Here is a 19,178-nt window from a genome sequence, read left to right as displayed (position 1 = left end):
GCCAACTGAGCGACTGATGACTTTTCCAGCCAATCTGCGGAGCTTATATAGCGCAAATTATCATGCCATCAGCTCCACGCAATACTGATAGTGCGCGATCGGGGATTTTGTTTAGCACAAAAGTACACGAGACCGAATCGGATCGGAATCACCGTAGCTATGTAGCTATATGACCCTTTTTTGTTTTTAACTTGAGAATGGGAAATAATTTATATTCCTTCATATATCAATTTTACATATGTTACAATTCACCTAGATAGTAGATACTTAAAAATACAGGTGAACAAGATTTGATAAAGTTGAAAGTCTCTCGATTTTGGATTCAGGTCTCTCGACTCTGGATCCAGGTCTCTCGACTCTTGATCGAGTCTTTATCTTTGGGCTGTAGCTGCTTTTGTGCAATTCTTAGACCCGAGCATACATACATGAATACATGTGCATATATCCATTTCGGATATCCAACTAGATGTACATATATTCGAATTATTCAGCCTCGCCGCATCTCAGTTCGAAGCACCACCACGTGTAGTTTTTTTCTACAGGTGTTCCATATTTGATTTGAATTGTTTAACTATTATAGGCAGTGTAATGATGGAATAGTTAAAAGATATACAAAAATAAAGGGTCATTCTTTTAGTGTGAGGACAGTTTGCCTGCCGCGACGCAGAAACCGCCACTTATCATATAATCGTCAGGATGGCTTCAAAGATCAATATTGGCACTAGATATCATACAATGGTCATAGCTGACTCTCTGCGAACAATAACGCTGGTGGAGCACCACATATAGCATAAGGCAACTAATCCTCAAAATTATGAATAATCGAACTCTGATAAACTAAAAAAGGAAAGCATTAATTTTTAGCTGGTTTATTTACTTAGGTCAAGAAATACAGTTTAATAAAATAATGTTGAATGTTTATAATAAGGTTCGGGTCCCAATAGGTCCTTCATCCTCGAGCAGTGGCAGCTACATTGGCTGCTTGTTGAGCAACGCCCAGACCCTGGATGGTGGCATCCCGAGTGTGCTGGCCAACGCGTTCCTGTGGAGAAATATATATTTAGCCAACGAATGACTTAAATACTGGGCGGATAACTTACGATTTTCTTGCCAATCTTCTTCAGCCAACCAGCCTCCGATTCTCCCACGCTGATGGCCAGGATAAGGGCAACGAAGACAAAGATCTTGTAGAAGTTCATGATAAGATGGAATATATTCCTTGGGTTGTAGAAAGCAAAAGGTGCTGATAGATCTCGTTGCTGTGGTGCCAACTGAGCGACTGATGACTTTTCCAGCCAATCTGCGGAGCTTATATAGCGCAAATTATCATGCCATCAGCTCCACGCAATACTGATAGTGCGCGATCGGGGATTTTGTTTAGCACAAAAGTACACGAGACCGAATCGGATCGGAATCACCGTAGCTATGTAGCTATATGACCCTTTTTTGTTTTTAACTTGAGAATGGGAAATAATTTATATTCCTTCATATATCAATTTTACATATGTTACAATTCACCTAGATAGTAGATACTTAAAAATACAGGTGAACAAGATTTGATAAAGTTGAAAGTCTCTCGATTTTGGATTCAGGTCTCTCGACTCTGGATCCAGGTCTCTCGACTCTTGATCGAGTCTTTATCTTTGGGCTGTAGCTGCTTTTGTGCAATTCTTAGACCCGAGCATACATACATGAATACATGTGCATATATCCATTTCGGATATCCAACTAGATGTACATATATTCGAATTATTCAGCCTCGCCGCATCTCAGTTCGAAGCACCACCACGTGTAGTTTTTTTCTACAGGTGTTCCATATTTGATTTGAATTGTTTAACTATTATAGGCAGTGTAATGATGGAATAGTTAAAAGATATACAAAAATAAAGGGTCATTCTTTTAGTGTGAGGACAGTTTGCCTGCCGCGACGCAGAAACCGCCACTTATCATATAATCGTCAGGATGGCTTCAAAGATCAATATTGGCACTAGATATCATACAATGGTCATAGCTGACTCTCTGCGAACAATAACGCTGGTGGAGCACCACATATAGCATAAGGCAACTAATCCTCAAAATTATGAATAATCGAACTCTGATAAACTAAAAAAGGAAAGCATTAATTTTTAGCTGGTTTATTTACTTAGGTCAAGAAATACAGTTTAATAAAATAATGTTGAATGTTTATAATAAGGTTCGGGTCCCAATAGGTCCTTCATCCTCGAGCAGTGGCAGCTACATTGGCTGCTTGTTGAGCAACGCCCAGACCCTGGATGGTGGCATCCCGAGTGTGCTGGCCAACGCGTTCCTGTGGAGAAATATACATTTAGCCAACGAATGACTTAAATACTGGGCGGATAACTTACGATTTTCTTGCCAATCTTCTTCAGCCAACCAGCCTCCGATTCTCCCACGCTGATGGCCAGTATAAGGGCAACAAAGACAAAGATCTTGTAGAAGTTCATGATATGATAGTGCTTGAATATTTCTGGGACTAAAGTAAGCCTTGCTGGTGGTGTTTTTTAGAAAAGAATGCCATGTCTAGAAAATCTTTACAGCTTATATAGCCTTTCATATAGCCACCTTTCAGTCGCCCAGATCCAAGCGGTGCCGATAAGGTACGCGAGGGGATTTTCTCTGGCGGAAAGTACACGAGAGAAAATCAGATCACCCTAGACGATATTTTTGATTCATTCGGGTATGGCCAATAGGGGAAATACATGCCTTTAAGTATTCTGTTGTGTTATTTTGTTTTACATTAACGAGAGATTGTCGATTGGATAGTTCGCGTCATGAATATATTTATTTTCAACTCTCAAAGTTCAATGAAATCTCATCTTTCACGCAGTAAATACAAAATCAGCTCGATTCGTTTTGAACGAGAACAAAATTTATAACTCAAATTTCTTGACGAGCGCGAAAATAAGACGGTTCACTGGCACCATCTGTGGGCTTTGAGTTGAACCAGATGTCACAAAAACGCAACCCTGCACGTAACACACGATTTAAGCAGTATTTTCGAGATTTTGACGCTCTACGAAGGGTCTCATTGCAAGCGGCCAACACAAAAAAGAAAAATCAGATCAAAAATTCACTTGTTTCCGAGGGTGATAATATAATCACAAACAGTTTTAGGTGTCCCGTCCCCAAAATAATAGGATTATATCGATAGAGATGCAGTCGATACTATCGAATGTTTTGACAGCTCGACGACGTAAGGTCTTACTGGAAGCTACTCACTATTGTGTAATGAACCAATAAAGAAATTGTGTAGAAATGCCATTTAGATCCATGTACCAGGTCACATCGAATTCATAACAGCCTTGTCAAAAAGTTGATAACGGAGGTTTTCCACACTGCCGCTTTTATTGGGCTTATATGAAAGAAAAGGCGATCAATTTTAGAAACGTACACTTTTCCCCTTCAGGTGTCGCTTTTGTGTAGAAAATGTTTGGTTAGCATGTAGTTACCGTTTAGTGTGCTTTAACCTTATTTTATAAACAACCCAATACAGATGAGAACTTAAAGTTAGCCAGTCATGTAGGAAATTTATTTATTAATCGGATCCAATTATGAGTTGAGAGCTGAGGGTCCAAGCTAGCTGGGAATATTCAACCGAATATCGAAATCAAGAAATATGATTGAACTTGACTACAAACATTTCGTCAGTATATTTACGGTATATTTTGAAATTTGTGACGTATATTTTGGTATATTTCAGGCGGTCGGACGATATATTTTAACGATAAGTCCGCGGTCACACTCCACGGAAGCCGCTGTCAAAATTTCTTTCCTGTCAAAATAGTCGACAAAGGTGGTACAGAAATATCTAAAATCGTGAAAATATGCAGGAAGCGCAACGCAGTGGCTCAAAATAATGGGACGAAAAATAAGCCAAAGGCTTGCTGTTGAGAGATAAAAGTGAATGATAGTGAAATTGTCTGAAAATGTAGTCGATGCACAACGATTAGGAAAATCAATAGAGACGACCGAAGCGGCTTTTCGTGCACTGCGTTGCGTGGATGCAAATGTTTGAATTGTTTACTCATTGAGTTGGCGTGGTGTCCATTTGCAGATGGCTATCGGCTCCAAGATTATCAAGCCCGGCGGCGCGGACCCCGATGATTTCGAGAAGTCGATTGCCCAGGCACTGGTTGAGCTAGAAGCCAACAGCGACCTGAAGCCCTACCTGCGTGATCTGCACATCACCCGTGCGCGCGAGATTGAGTTTGGTAGCAAGAAGGTGAGTTCATGTCTATACTGGATGTGAAACTCTGACTAACTTGTTTACGTCTTCAGGCCGTCATCATCTACGTGCCCATTCCACAGCAGAAGGTGTTCCAGAAGATCCAGATCATCCTGGTTCGCGAGTTGGAGAAGAAGTTCTCCGGCAAGCACGTCGTGGTCATTGGAGAGCGCAAGATTCTGCCCAAGCCCACCCGCAAGGCGCGCAACCCCCTGAAACAGAAGCGTCCACGCTCCCGTACCCTGACCGCTGTGTACGATGCCATTCTGGAGGATCTGGTCTTCCCTGCCGAGATCGTTGGCAAGCGCATCCGCGTCAAGCTGGACGGCTCCCAGCTGGTTAAGGTGCACCTGGACAAGAACCAACAGACCACAATCGAACACAAAGTGAGTTTTAAGTCCGGTGGGAGTCTGTATCCCTATCAGTGCTATCTTGTGGTGCGTGTAACAGTTACATCTTCGTCCCCGTGTTATTTGCGACGCCTTTTCCAAGCGTTGCGATCGTCAAAGGGGACGCACATCACCAAGTGCCAATAACTCGTTATTGTATGCCACAGACGCGTTTTGCGGGCTTGCATCTCCATATATTGGCCACAGTCTGGTACCCTTGACCGTTCTTGTGTTATTCGCTAGACTTACCTTCTAGTCCAGCGATTGTCAAACAGAACGTACACTAATCCCAGGCAACTACTCACTCCACAATGATTAGCCGACAATAGACAAGGCTTCATCATTACTAAATGTTTGCCACATTTCTAAACCTCTATCGTGTCAAATAGTTCCTTATATCCGCCGTTCTTGTGTTATTCACTGGACTCACCTTATAGTCCTGTGATTGTCAAACAGAACGTACAGTAAACTCAAAGCAACTACTCACTCCACAATGAAAAGTCGACTATAACCAAGGCTTCATCATTACTAAATGTTTGCTACAGAGTAATCCCACTAGACTATCCACCGTTTTTGTGTTATTCGCTGAATGCCCATCTTGGCCTAGTGATTGTCAAACAGAACGCACATTGAAGACCAGGCATCTGCTCTCACTCCACAATGTTATGTCCATTATATCCAGGACAACTACATTACTATTAGCGTGCCACAACACCACAAACTATGCACACTGATTACCGCCCATTTGCCTCCCGAGCACCGATTTGTTCATGGTGTCTTGGGACTTCCTATATTGGCGGCATAGTAATCCAGCCTTTCGTGCGTATTCCTTCGCTGCAGTCTATCTTGCCGCATCGAGGAGCATGACGACTGGACACTTAATTTAGATAACCCCAGTATGCCTGAAACTAATCTGGAATTATTTGTTCTTCCTCCAGGTTGATACCTTCACATCGGTCTACAAGAAGCTGACTGGCCGCGATGTTACCTTCGAATTCCCCGACAACTACCTGAATGTCTAGAGTGTGTTCGTCGCCGTCGCGCTGGTTCGGTTCATCTAAAAGTCGCAGCAATGCAATTCTGTCGTACAGAATATGAATTTTTTACATGAGCTGGATAACGTAACGTGAAATAAATAAAACATTAAACATTTTTAAAACTTAGCAAATCGCAATTAACAGAACTGTAATTGCTATATCCTGTAATTCATCACTTCCGCCGCTGGCTGTGGTTATAAGATTTAAGATTAAGCATGTATCAGTCGACTTTGTAATCCACGACGTCCCCGGCGATGTGGAACATCTTATGATTAAGTTCAGCCATAGGAGGCGTCACTGGGTCCTGTTACTCCACTGGGGCGGTGGTGTACGCCATGCGATGTTTAATCACATCTTTAATTAGAAAGTTCACGGCGTGCTACCTTTATACCCGCTTTCTTTGGGCTTAGACCTCCTGCGACAGATGTGTGTCTGGAAAGGGATTAATCTTGTGGGTGGCGGGTTTTATTTGCAATTGCAACGAAATTCTCACGTTACACATCCAAATATTCATATGTGTTAGCACTACTTTCATCTGGCCGGGTGTGGCACCCAGGGGGTGGGAACGGAACGGGATTATAGTTCTATTGCATGAACGATTACAGGTTACGGTAGTAAGCTTTCAAAAGCTCTGTGTTGTGGCGTTGTTCTTTCTGTGGTGCAGTAAAAACCCTGTAGATTGTAACCTTAATTTACGGTTTTAGCTTTTCTACTGAATACAAAAAAATATAATATTTTTAATTAATCAATATATGGAAGAGTTTCATCCATAGCTAGATACTTTACAACTCCAAGATCTAAAACCCTAAAATAATGATATAGCCTATGTCGATCATGAATCACCATGATCGAAACGATTTTTAAATTAATAAGCAAGTGAAGTTAGCAATCTGGACTTTAGTTTGATGTTAAAAATTATTTGGGAGTTGTGGATTGTGGTTGCTATTTAATTGATTGCAGTTTTGAAATTCAATTAGAACTGACCACAAAATCACGCAATTCAACAATTTCGAAATTTAATACGAGGAAGGGCGCAAACAAAAGAACTCAGAGGGTAGGTGAAGCGACAGGAGTGACACGGACATCAACATGAACGTGGCATGGCTTTAAGGTCGAGGCAACGAATAAAGTAAAAAAAATTGTTTTTGGCCACAACACGAGCTTCATGTCAATTTCAGGGCGCAGACAAATTATTGTTTTTCTGTTCGCTGTGTCTGTTATTTGGCTGATGAGCGGGAATTCCAAGAGGGAGTTCTTGTGGTCTGGGGTGCGTTTCAATGGCGGCGCCGAGACAGGTGGTTTGATGACAGGTTGTCGCCGGAGTGAGGGCATGCCAGTATCGGCTATTCCATCTAAATGACTCCGCCGGGTGATCTATTATTGATGTTTCCTAATTGTGGGTCATTGGAGGGGGTTCGGTTCAGCCTTGGGTATGCGAATGCGTAATTCCGTCTTGAGCCAACTTTATTTCATGCTCTAATTAAAACGCTCCTCCCACACACACAGCCAAAGAAGTGTTGGATTAAGGACACTTTGTATGTAGATTTTATTGGACATGTGCTTGAGGGAAAAATGTTTATGACAGTCGCAGTAAGGTTTGGTTTCTCCCATACATTTATCCCATCGGGTGTTGGTGGGGCTCGGAGTTGGCTGCCCTTTTGACAAATTAGGTCATTCCCTGCTGCTGTTGCTGTTGCTCCTAGTGGCGTCGCTAGTCTGAGTCACGATTTTTTTAATTTCTTAGCAGACTGTTTCTATAACCAGCAACTAGTATTTTGGCAGCAATCAGTATGATGCAGTACAGCACGAATAGCACATCAGGCTTTAAGAGTGTCCAGATATCATTTTTGCAGCGATATTTCCATTATGTATTTTTGTATACATATACATATGTATGTACATACTATGTACGTACACTGACCAGAATAAAAACAAACTTGTGGTGCAAATTTTGTCGTTAAAAAACACGTGTTTAAAAAACGATAGAATCTTTAATTACTTAGGAATAATAAACTATTTTTCATGCTCTATTTTGATTAAACTCCTTTGTATCTAACATATGTGTACACTATTCTTAATACTATATAACAAAAAATGTAAAAAGTTGTCTGATATTCAATTAAGATATATTTTTTATACCCGATACTCAAAATGAGTATTGGGGTATATTAGATTTGTGGTAAAAGTGGATGTGTGTAACGTCCAGAAGGAATCGTTTCCGACCCCATAAAGTATATATATTCTTGATCAGCATCAATAGCCGAGTCGATTGAGCCCTGTCTGTCTGTCCGTCTGTCCGTCCCCTTCAGCGCCTAATGCTCAAAGACTATAAGAGCTAGAGCAACGATGTTTTGGATCCTGACTTCTGTGATATGTCACTGCTATAAAAATATTTCAAAACTTTGCCCCGCCCACTTCCGCCCCCACAAAGGGCGAAAATCTGTGGCATCCACAATTTCAAAGATACGATAAAACCCGAAACGCAGAATCGTAGAGAATGATCATATCTTTTAGACTGCAGAATCTGAATTGGATCGTATTATTATTATAGCCAGCATCAAGAAAACAATTTCATTATTTCTCACCCTGTCTCTCTCTAACACACACGCAGTGGCTACGCAGCGCCCGACGTGACACTCAGACTGATTTTCTGTCTCCATCGCACGCACTCTTTGTCGTGTCGTTTAATATTAGCGGCGTCTGCCGGAGGAGAGCCATACTGACTTAGTATCGGGTATAACTGTAGAGTTGCGGTGTCCGCAGCAACTCACAACGTTCCCCCTCGTTTTTAATATGTGAATATCGAATACCCTTTACATTTTATTACATCGGCCAGCCGTTTTAGCATTGATTCGACCAATTTCTTCCCATTCTATACCGTCACTTGACGCTATTCTTCAACAATGATATTTTTCAACATATCCTTTAATGTAGTGGGGATTTTCGATGGAATTTGCGGAGGCGTATTCAAGAGATTTTTAACTTTGTATTCCTAGCAACCAAGCTTTGTATTACGGGCTTCGGTCCTAATTTCGTGGTGTATGTATGAACGATATTTCTCTGCGCAGCTGAAATTGGAAAGAAGCTATCAGCTTCAACTACTCCAAAGTGTACACTTTCATTCAGGGGAGGGACGGGGAAAGGCCTTTACTCTCCACATAATCAAAGTTGGGTAAAGTTGCCGTTCCACGATGACTCCCGCATGCCAGACGGTTGCTGATAAGCTTCCCATAAACCGTAAACCACCGAAGAGAACTACTATGTACATAAGTACATACATATGTATGTACACATATTTATATGACCGTCCGCGAGAGTGCCCATACGTACATATGTATGTGTGTGCATTGATGATCGCACAAGTACCGTCCAGAGGTTAATTCTCTCTCCCAAAAAGTTTTCTATATTTATCCAGTAATGCCGTTGCATCATCATCGTTTTGGTCCTCCTGCCTCAGAGGTCATTCCTGGGCATATGCATGCAATATGAAAAGCGATCGCTTGAAAGAATTAAAAAAGCATCATTTGATATGTTGTGATAACGTCAACATTCGGTTTCCGGTCGGCTCGAAACGAGTTTGTTTCTCTCTATTACTCTTTCTGTACGCATGTGGCTTTGCTGTCTCCGTATTCTTAGCGTGGAAATAAAAAATGGGAAACAAATAAACAGAATAGGTAGATAAAAGCGGTAGATTATGATGCGTGGAAGGGGATGAACGGGGGAAAGAAGCAACAAACAAAAGACAGATGACGCGAGATGGAGAGCAGAAATGCGCTCTCTCGAAAAGTATGTTATAAGCAGCGACTGGGGGAACTTGGCCGATATTTAAGAGCTTTGGGATCATACACGATGACGAAATGCCTCTACCACATTTATTCCCCCACACACACACAAGGCTACAGCCGGCTTTGGGGCTGGAGACTGCCAGCGTATGCGTTGCGTCGATTCCGCAGTCGCGGTTAGTGCTGACACCTACTCATATTCTACTACCCTGCAGCGATAAAGATATATTCACTTTGATGTGCGCTAGAGGAATATTATAAGATCTAGAAGCAACGAGCAATGTTTGCCAGTTTAATGGTGTATCAATTAATCACTTGCAACTACACTTGCAATCAGATTGTCGTTCCACCATACGACGCTCTTTGATTCATGACGAACGACAAAAAAGTGTATCCAATATTCGCTCACGGGAGTGCTATTTCGTTGTATGGTTTCTTATGGAAAACATTGACTTTGAACTATGCACGCTACCAAGGTATATGAAGATATAGGTTAGGCAAAAAGTCAACATACGCTCGAATACATATGTATGTACACATGCATGTATATGTTTCGTCATCCAAAGAGTGCCAAAGAGAGCCAAAGAGTGATGTAGAAAGGGTGGTTATATGGCTCTCTTACCTTCTTATTAATATTCCTTATGTTCTGCGAGTGTGTTGTTTGTGTAATGTTTACGGAATGTCTGAGCACAACAGAGAATGATAAACAGCTCGAAGAACGAACGCGTTAGCGTTAGCGGGTTGAAGGGGAGAAAAGGGCAAGTTGAAGTGGTAGATAATAACTGTAGACGCAGCCGCAGCCGCGTTCCAGAGAGCAGAGAGAGGGAGCGACTTCCACCAACAAATAAACTCAAATAAAAATTGAATGGTCTTCACCGCTCCACCGCAGTTGCCGTCGCAGCTGGCGTCGCTACTATAGGGGCCAGAACTATCGGCGACAGCGACGCCGACTACACCAGCCACAGCTCTTGGATGTAAATGTCGACCGTTGGGGCGTTGTTAGTCATTTCGTTTCGTTCGCTCGCTTGGTCAACATATCCCCAGAGCAGAAAAACTGAGAATCAAAAAACGCGACGCCGCCGCTGCGTATCAGTCCTAACGGTAGTTCCGAAGCTTCCTCCGCGTTACGCTATAGCAGTCTCAGACTCAGTTGTTGCAGAAAACCAAGTACGTGGAGCAGTGTCAGATATCGGTGCAAAGCTCCGCAATCTCGTAACGTAAGCTATTTTTAAGAACTTGGGAAAAAGTGTGCGTGACGTCAGCGTGCGTTCAACGCGGGAGCAGCATAATCTTCGCCATAGGAACGCAATTATTCATCCGTGTCCCAACTTTTACTCGCGCTCGTTCTCCTATTGTCGACTGTCCACCCCTTCAATCCAGCGCCGCTCACATGCAAATTGTAGCCCAATTGTTTGCTCATTTCTGTCATTACCAGCGTCAATTACAGGCGGGTGGAAGTACGGAAGAAACCAGGGGACGGGAGGAGAGTCAACAGACCGAATAACATGCACACACCGCGACCACCGGCTCTCAGGTGTTGGCTCTAGGATTGTATGCACACATTATCCCTGATGATTTGATTGCCGCCACGACACGCGCTGACCCACATCAATAACCAACCAACAGACCAAAAAAAAGAGCAGAAACCACAACCCCAACCCATTCGAAACTGGGCAAGGGAAGGGCTTGCTCCTGTATATTGTATGTACATATGTATTATTGTACATATGTACAACTGGAACTCTGAATTCCTAGGAATGTGTTATCGTGCCGATGATTTTTTTCATCGCGCTCTAGGGACCGGCATAAACCTTCCACCAACTGCAGCCGTGAGAGATCTTTCCTAAATTATCTTAAGATAGTGAATATCGAATGGGGGGTTCAATTGCCCCACAACTATGTGTACTCTGCCATTAAAAGCTCCAATTAAAGGTGGCAGGCAGCTGTTGCGCGGGCAACAAGTGGCGATACTTAATTGGAGGGTTGCGGGAAACCGCCGAAGGTTCCTCTCCGTCAGATGAAAGCTCGCCCCGTCGCCAAGTTTCCGATTTGGTCTGGGCATGGAAATTTTCCAATAAAATTTGGCACTGCGGCAGTAAAAGTGCTTGGAAGTGGAGAGCGGGTGAATAGTAGGCGATAGGGCGACGTGCGGGCCATCAGGCAATTAGCCATATTTGAAAAATCGCCCGTCCATGGCAAGAATAACGAAAACTAAACAGAATTTCTCGATGGGCGGTCGGCTTTATCGCAAACATCGCCAGAAAAAACGCTCCAGACTGAACTTAACTGAACGGAGGAGCACCATTGGGCTCGGGGTCTTAAACGGGGCTGACGATGACAGTATTTATTTATTGTTTATTATTATTTATTATAGGGCCAAATAGATTGTTTAATTTTCTTGTTCGCTCTTCGGGGCTGGATTGCGTTGCCAGGGTGCCAACAACGAGTGAATCGAAATTGGGGAAAATATTATTTAATTTATGCATGCTCGCCTCAGACTTTGCCCCAGCTCGTGGCAAAATCGCTGAGTCGCGTGCTCTGGGCCCATGATCAATTCTTGCGACCTCGAATACATTTATGACAGCGTTCGTCAAATTCTGGTACTCATTTTTATATTCATCCTTCCCCGCTCCGCCCTTATCAAATTAGCGTGCGTGGCTACATTTTCTAATTAAAATTCAAAGGCAAAACGGGGCGTGTTTGCTTATCCTCATTCCCTCCCTGGGGAGCAGTACTTTATCAATATGTAAATTGTGAGCTCTCCTGCGCCACTCGCAAGCAATCTTATCTCTGGGCTGCGGGAATTGCTAGTTACGTAAGGGGTCTCTCCTTGAACTCTGCAATTACTCACTCCGATTTGAACACCTGGGTCGGCCAGACTGTCAATGAATCATGGGGAACAATAATCTCATTTAGGAGTATCCGCGTCACTCGATGATTGCTTATCGGAGCCCCCAAACTTTTGAATGAACTTAGTGGGAAATGTGGGCCAGGTGTCCAGGTGTGCATTGCTTATCATCAGAGCCATAAGTCCCTAGCAGAGACACGCACGCGGAATGTATCGACCTCTCATGCTCGTTCAGTCCCCAGACCAAAAAATTGGAAGATAAACATTTGAAATGTTAGTCTGGCTTTCATCGTGCGGCTATATGATACTCGGTAATCGAAAAGCAAAGAGTATGTTATATTTTTGCAAAAATATACACGATCTATTTGATATGAGGTGTTGCAATTACTCTCTAGTGTGAATCTAACGATGTACTTTACTTTGGATATAATCGTATAATAATTACTCCCAGGATCCCAAGAAATAAGGTTGGAGTAGAGTATCTTTATTTCCGTATTAGAACGCGTTGTAGGTTGGTTGGCGTTAGATAAGCAGATACTCATAAACAATTCTAGAACGGAGATTAGCACCAGTTGCCCGAAATCCCAGCAATTCGGATAGTGCCGATGACAGGGAGGAATCTTCCACTGATATGTCACACCAGCCAACAAGGAATTAGTTCGCAGCCTGAACATCCATCAGGGTCGTGTGCAGATCCACCTGCATAATGACTCACAGCTCTGGCAGTTTCACCGTTGATAGCGCCTATGGCCATAATATGGTAGTGTAGTGATGTTTGTTTTCTGGTCAGTTGCCCAGATAGTGGTTGAGCCAACTAACAATTCGATGATTGCAACACGGCACTTGGCCGACGATAAGCCCGCGATAACACTCGACATCAGAAATCGGAGTAGACAAATGCAGAGCCAACGACTTTTAAGTTTGTTGATAAATACAATAGAGGCAAAATGTTAATAATCAGAGCAAACAGAGCAGTGTATTCCGTCGGTGGGTAGCAGAAGCGGGTGGGGCACATGAGACTCGCTGCGAATTTAACACCAATTACAGCCTTCATTTCTCCAAAGGCCTGTTAATAGTGTCCATTATAACCTTCCTAAACTTAAATTAGCAGGTCTCTATGGATTCAGTCTGCTTACTCATCCATCTAACCACCGACACTCTCTCTCAATCTCTCTTTGCAGTCGATCTCCGATCACCAATTACACCATGTGCCTTTCCTCACCGACACTAGCGCCCGGTCAGAGCCAGGCACCCGAGAGCCGATGCAACGGGTCCTGCAGCCTGGATAAGAACGGGAGCCGCAGCAGCAGCACTACCACTAGCAGCAACGGCAGCAACGGAGAGCTGAAGCTGAGAGGCCACTCCATAGGTGCTAGACAGACCAAAGAGCCCGAGAGGGAGCTAGACGATAATTTAGGTTATAAGGAGGAAAACGCTGTATACAAGGAGAACACTGAGAAGGAACAGAAGGCGCAGGAGCAGCTGATCAAGGATCAAGAGGAGGAGGATGAGGTCTACAAGCCAGAGATCAGATGGCCCGATCTGGGGGCCCAGACCTTCCTGCACGTCGGGGCCCTTTACGGCGTCTACCTGCTTTTCTACGCCAAGTTCTACACATTCCTCTGGGGTGAGTCCCACTGTCCTCACTTTAATCCTTACCAGCATGTTGTCCCCTCTGGGCATCGAGATCTGTAATTAACATGTGTAACAAATAAGTTTTGGCGTCGACCAGGTCTCCGTTTGTCCGTAATAATTACTTAAGTCAATAAGCAAAAAATATATTGGCTACTCGGCAAGCACTGTTTCTGGCTTGCCAGTTGTTGTTAGCTGGACCTGAATGACCACATTGGGAGTAGTGTATCATTTATTTAGAGAGAAACTTTGACGAAGGGTCAGCGAGGAAAGGATGATAATCCATAGAATATATTTCCCATCGAGTAGATAGCATATAAGCCTTTGGAATAATAAATACAAGTTGGGAAGGGGATGTTTTATCTATATTTAGCTGTGGCAGAATGAACTTTGACTAGCGGCAATTAAACTTAACGAACGCTTCAATTGCCAGCGTCGAACAATTTCGAATAATGATCGAAGTGGGAGAGAGAGCGATTTCTATAAGGGAAGAGGCGACATTTAGGCCACCCTGAAGAACAGAGAATAGATATGTATATTTAGTATTGTGTCATGCGGTGAGTAAATCAAGCGAGGCCGAGTCAACAGAGCGAACTATTCAGAGGCATGTGTATATGCTGTCTGCTATATACATACATATGGGACTATGTGGGTGTATGTGTTTATAGACAATGGCATTTCTCTATTCTCTTGATCCCTCTTTCAGTGGTTGGTACCATCTGGGTATCAGGCATTGGGATCACGGCGGGTGCGCATCGTCTTTGGTCGCACAAGTCCTACACTGCCTCCTGGGGTTTGCGCGTTCTGCTCGCTTTCGCCTTCTCCATAGCTGGTCAGGTACGTGGATCGGAAAATATCTCAGATGGAGAGAAAAGGTTCTGAGTCCCCTGATTTCTCATATAGCGCGATGCCTACACCTGGGCCCTGGACCATAGGATACACCACAAGTTCTCGGAGACGGACGCAGATCCGCATAATGCGAAGCGCGGCTTCTTCTTCGCCCACGTGGGCTGGCTGTTCCTCACCCCCCACCCGAAGGTGGTGGCCAAGCGGAAGGTGATCGACATGTCGGATCTGGAAGCCGATGCTGTCTGCATGTTCCAGAGAAAGTACTATATTCCACTCTTCGCCCTCTGCTCGATCATTCTGCCCGTGTGCGTGCCCTGGTACTTCTGGGGCGAGAGCCTCTGGATGTCCTTCTGGATCAACTTCAACATGCGATTCACTTGGACCCTCAACGTGGCCTTTTTCGTGAACAGTGTGGCCCACATGTATGGTAACAGGCCATACGATAAGTAAGCTCATCATGTTACCAATCTTCAGATACATTCTCTAACTCTTTGCTTTTCTTTCTTCAGGAATATCATGTCCGTGGAGGCGCCCATCGTTTCACTGCTGGCCATGGGCGAGGGATGGCACAACTATCATCATGTGTTCCCCTGGGACTACAAGACGGGCGAGTTCGGAAACTACAGCCTCAACGTGACAACGGGCTTTATTGACTTTTGCGCCCGCCTCGGCTTGGCCAGTGGACGTAGGTTATGCCTTGTTCTCTAATTGATCATCAACTAATTGCTTGAATCTAATCCCTGAACAGGAAAAGTTGTTTCCCCCGACATGGTCAAGCGACGCGCGGCCAAGTGTGGGGATGGCACACGATTCCTGGACGACGAGTTCGCTCACAAGGATCAGGTCTGGGGCTTTGGGGACAAGGACTTGCCGCGAGAAGACCTCGCAGAGTTGGCCAAGATGCAAAACTGAGGGCTAGAGCTCTGGCACCGTATTATCTTTTCAGCCTGTGGTTTCAATAGTCTTAAGTTCAAGTTGCAGCCGTCTCCCCATCCTCGACATCATCCCAGGACTCATCCCAGCTCGACGTTGCTTTCGTTACTTACCCGCTAGTACTCGGGTCAATAAACTATGTTTTTTATTAAACCCAACCGTGCGCTCTGTCCTCCGCTTGACTGTGTGTCCCTCCTAAGTATTGGCTTTTAGGCAATTTGCGTTCCTCATGCATATGCAAGCACGCGAAGCTCAGCCCAGGGCAGACCTTCGCCTCGCCGGGCTCTCAGGCGCCGGACATCGTTCAGTAACGCCTGGGTTCGCGTGTGGAACAGACGAGGCAACGATCAGGGATTACGAATCAGCAATATAGTCAGCGATCAGCAATGCACAAGCAGAGCCAGAAGGATGTGGGCCAGGATACCAGCTCCTTGGGGAGTGAGTTCAAGAAGCGGGACGCCATCTGGCCCCTGGTGCTGTTCTACATCCACGTGAACATTCTCGGCCTCTACGGAATCTACGTGCTGGTGGTGAGCGCCGCGTGGTCCACTATTTTATTCAGTGAGTTCAGAAAGTTAATCAGCTCCACGTGCTGCCTAACAAATGTGTTGGGTCCAATCGCCCTTCGATCTCTCTGTCCCCCTCCACAGCGGCACTCCTGACACTCCTGGGCACAATGGGGTCGACCGTGGGTGTGCATCGGCTGTGGGCCCATGGAACGTTCACGGCATCGAAGCCGCTGCGGGTCTTCCTCATGCTCTGCCAGACGACGGCCGGTCAGGTGAGCCCACGTGCACGACCGCCCTAGCTTTGGATGACTATGCCTCTGAGAAAAGCAGTCTGAAAAGCTTTCGTCTGTGCTTTTAGCCGCGACAAAAACCCAACCGGTTCATATACTGTTTCCATTTCTCGTTATCTCGCCAGGGCTCCATTTACAGTGTCGTCCAAGCCCATAGACTTCACCACGAAAAGTTCCAGCAGGACGAGGATCCCTACTACAGCAAGCACAGCTTCTTGTACGCCCAAGTACGCGGTGGTCTTCTCAAGTACTCGCCCCAGCAGGAGGAGCTCTTGAAGGACGTGGACATGTCGGATCTTGAGAGTGACTCGATAGTCATGTTCCAGAAGCGGTAGGTCATAGGTCACGCCTTAATCTGCTCTGTCTTCATACTCTGATTCCTCGGATATCTTTGTGATCTTCAGCTTCTACGTTCTGCTGTACATATTCTTCAACATTCTTCTGTCGGTGAACACCCCCTTTCAGTACTTCGGGGACACCCTGTCCGCCTCCATGTTCGTGGGCTTCTGGCTGCGCAGCCTAATCGTGATTAACGTGGGCAACCTAGTGAACTCCGCCCACTTTGTGTGGAGCATCCACAAGGGGTTCAAGCCCACCGACTCCAACAGCATCTTCCTCATTACGAAAAGCTACTGGCCCCAGTTCCACTACCTCCTGCCCCGGGACTACCAGAGCGGCGAGTTTGGCGACTACGCGAGCGGCCTGGGGGCCAGTGTGATCCGCGTCTTTGCGGCCCTCGACTGGGCCAAGGATCTGCGCACCGTCGGATCGGTAGCCGTGCGCCAGGGCCTGTCCCGAGCGGTGGAGACTGGCCGTCCGATTGTCGAGTGCATTGAGGAACAGGTGCGCCTCGAGGAGAACGCTCTGCCCGCCAATCATTTCCTCAATCGCGAGAAGTTCATGTGAAGTCCGTTCGGCTGTTCGTGTGTCTTTCTTGTCTTGCGGCTTGCGTCATTCGTCTTCGAAATGATGCGTGAAATAGTCGAGGCAGCCGTAAAAATAAATTAAGCACCAACAATTGGCCAAGAGAGAATGGTAGAGGGAGGGGAGCAAACACGAAGCCTAATTATTGGCCTGGTACACAAAGCTGCGGACGTCTTAGAGTTTGGGCCTGGGTTAGCGTCTGGGTTTCGGGTTTGGGCTTGGGCAGCAAACAAAGGCGAAGCTCGATTTCCACTTGGACGTGGGCTCCAGATGGGCAAAGGAGTGGGAAGAGGAGTCGGCGTCGACATCGGCATCAGATGCACTTGGGCGGCGTTTCCCAAGAGCAACCAAACAAGCTCACAAATCAAAAAATAACCTTCATTAGGTATTCCAATTTGGTGTAAAGTTCGAGATTGTTTTCGAACTTTAGCCGGGCTCTTTCTCTTTCTGATTGTTGTTTACGGATGCCAAATAAATTGGCATTTGGCAATCGGCTCGTTTGCTTTCCCATGATCGTATCGGATAGGATAGGGATAGCGCTTAAGCTCGGTCTCGGGCTCTTTGCGCAAAATTATATGGGATTCGCCTAATGATTTGATGGCTCATACGCAATGTGTGCCCAGTACCAGATGTAGCTGCTGATTGATTCGTCAATATTGACGACGCACTCAGCACCTGCCGCCCCGAAGCCTGCGCGGTTGTCAATGTCGATAGTCCCTTCTCTACTGGTTGGCAGTCTCAACAGAAGCTGCTGCTCCTGCGTGGAGGCAACTAAATGTTGGCCCATTGAACACTGTTTAGGCAAACGTTTCGCTCGGGCGGAAAAATCTATGCTGGGACCGTGCAAAAAGTTGGTTAGCCCCATCATTCCAATCTCCCCCTTAGTGGCGGTCGATTCCCAGGGCAAGGTGTGAACGTTTCTAATTCGAAACTGACTCATATTCGAGTCTGGCCTGCCACTTGTACCAATTCCTAATGACTCTGAACTGAAGTGATTACTAATGAATTTAACTGCTAAAAGCTGCGTTTACTCGTACTGTCTGCTGTTTGCGTTGCTGTTGTTTCTGTTGCTGTTGCGGCAGCCGCAGATCAGAAATCCGCTCCACAGCACTAGGCTCCACACCGTTTGGGCCTTTTGTTGCAAATTGCAGTCTCGTCGTTGTCTGCGCTTTGTTGTTTTGTTAATTTGTTTTCCATAAACCGTCTGAGCGACAGTTGAAGGTTGCACAAACACGGCTCTGTAGTACTCTACGTACGCAAAATCTGTTGCCTTTTGACTTTTCAGATTTTGTAATGCCTAATGCCCAATAACTAAAACCTAATACCTAACGACACAGTCCATAGGCAGATCCATACAGAGATGTGTGCTCGATTTGGGCAGGTGTTGCGGCGTTGACGCTGTCATGAAGAGTAGCCCTGAGAGCAAAAATTTGGAAGTCACCAATTCACCAATACAGCAATTCATCAATTCAATAATTCAACAATTCGCCAACTCTCGGACTAATCGATGGCGAATGGACGCTTCATACGGATGAATGGATATCTTTTGAGCGTGGCCAAGAAGGGGGTACCAAGCGGGTAATGATAAGACTTGGAGTACAAAGAATACATACATACCTTCAATAATTTATTATAAAGTACTACTTACATACATGCAATCTCAGTCAGCTGCTTTGTTTTGGGGGATTTTTCGGGCAAGAACTCTGGCGTTCACGGCTTTGGTAAGCTCATAAAAAACG

General features: G+C 45.1%; 5 protein-coding genes and 4 non-coding genes across 10 annotated transcripts; 7 read left to right on the top strand and 2 right to left on the bottom strand.

Moving 5' to 3' along the window:
- Positions 1 to 853: 853 nt before the first annotated feature.
- LOC113566737 (cecropin-2) lies at positions 854 to 1,247 on the bottom strand. The gene is made up of 2 exons (XM_026993695.1): positions 1,101 to 1,247; positions 854 to 1,042 (listed from the first exon to the last, which is right to left on the bottom strand). Exons 1-2 carry the CDS (start codon positions 1,197 to 1,199, stop codon positions 950 to 952), a joined length of 192 nt encoding a protein of 63 aa, XP_026849496.1. The 5' UTR covers positions 1,200 to 1,247; the 3' UTR covers positions 854 to 949.
- Positions 1,248 to 2,119: 872 nt separating this feature from the next.
- Positions 2,120 to 2,480, bottom strand: LOC113567357 (cecropin-2). The gene is made up of 2 exons (XM_026994898.1): positions 2,367 to 2,480; positions 2,120 to 2,308 (listed from the first exon to the last, which is right to left on the bottom strand). The coding sequence occupies exons 1-2, from the start codon at positions 2,463 to 2,465 to the stop codon at positions 2,216 to 2,218; spliced, it is 192 nt and encodes a 63-aa protein (XP_026850699.1). The 5' UTR covers positions 2,466 to 2,480; the 3' UTR covers positions 2,120 to 2,215.
- A 1,595-nt stretch (positions 2,481 to 4,075) lies between these two features.
- On the top strand, positions 4,076 to 5,809 carry LOC6594726 (40S ribosomal protein S7). The gene is made up of 3 exons (XM_002020521.2): positions 4,076 to 4,243; positions 4,300 to 4,632; positions 5,574 to 5,809. The coding sequence occupies exons 1-3, from the start codon at positions 4,076 to 4,078 to the stop codon at positions 5,655 to 5,657; spliced, it is 585 nt and encodes a 194-aa protein (XP_002020557.1). The 3' UTR covers positions 5,658 to 5,809.
- Positions 4,705 to 4,844, top strand: LOC6594727. The gene has a single exon (XR_048046.2). It is a non-coding gene; the product is annotated as a small nucleolar RNA psi18S-1377 (small nucleolar RNA).
- Positions 4,857 to 5,000, top strand: LOC6594728. The gene has a single exon (XR_048047.2). It is a non-coding gene; the product is annotated as a small nucleolar RNA psi18S-1377 (small nucleolar RNA).
- On the top strand, positions 5,038 to 5,182 carry LOC6594729. The gene has a single exon (XR_048048.2). It is a non-coding gene; the product is annotated as a small nucleolar RNA psi18S-1377 (small nucleolar RNA).
- LOC6594730 lies at positions 5,203 to 5,349 on the top strand. Its single transcript, XR_048049.2, has one exon. It is a non-coding gene; the product is annotated as a small nucleolar RNA psi18S-1377 (small nucleolar RNA).
- A 4,668-nt stretch (positions 5,810 to 10,477) lies between the features above and the next one.
- Positions 10,478 to 15,874, top strand: LOC6594732 (stearoyl-CoA desaturase 5). Of its 2 annotated transcripts, none has more exons than XM_026994780.1 (6): positions 10,478 to 10,671; positions 13,484 to 13,929; positions 14,641 to 14,771; positions 14,838 to 15,229; positions 15,293 to 15,468; positions 15,532 to 15,874. In XM_026994780.1, exons 2-6 carry the CDS (start codon positions 13,509 to 13,511, stop codon positions 15,693 to 15,695), a joined length of 1,284 nt encoding a protein of 427 aa, XP_026850581.1. In that variant the 5' UTR covers positions 10,478 to 10,671; positions 13,484 to 13,508; the 3' UTR covers positions 15,696 to 15,874. The 2 variants fall into 2 exon arrangements, with proteins under 2 accessions (XP_026850581.1, XP_002020558.1); XM_002020522.2 differs by having other exon boundaries at positions 10,479 to 10,621.
- Positions 15,875 to 16,033: 159 nt separating this feature from the next.
- Positions 16,034 to 17,533, top strand: LOC6594733 (acyl-CoA Delta(11) desaturase). Its single transcript, XM_002020523.2, has 4 exons — positions 16,034 to 16,277; positions 16,367 to 16,497; positions 16,641 to 16,846; positions 16,920 to 17,533. Exons 1-4 carry the CDS (start codon positions 16,103 to 16,105, stop codon positions 17,419 to 17,421), a joined length of 1,014 nt encoding a protein of 337 aa, XP_002020559.1. The 5' UTR covers positions 16,034 to 16,102; the 3' UTR covers positions 17,422 to 17,533.
- Positions 17,534 to 19,178: the final 1,645 nt, after the last annotated feature.

The sequence above is a fragment of the Drosophila persimilis genome, unplaced genomic scaffold (genome assembly GCF_003286085.1).
Source record: "Drosophila persimilis strain 14011-0111.01,24,50 unplaced genomic scaffold, DperRS2 tig00000000-arrow-pilon, whole genome shotgun sequence".
Classification (NCBI taxonomy): Eukaryota; Metazoa; Arthropoda; class Insecta; order Diptera; family Drosophilidae; genus Drosophila; species Drosophila persimilis.
Note: the sequence above shows the minus strand (reverse complement) of the source record. Positions and strands in the feature narration are given on the sequence as shown.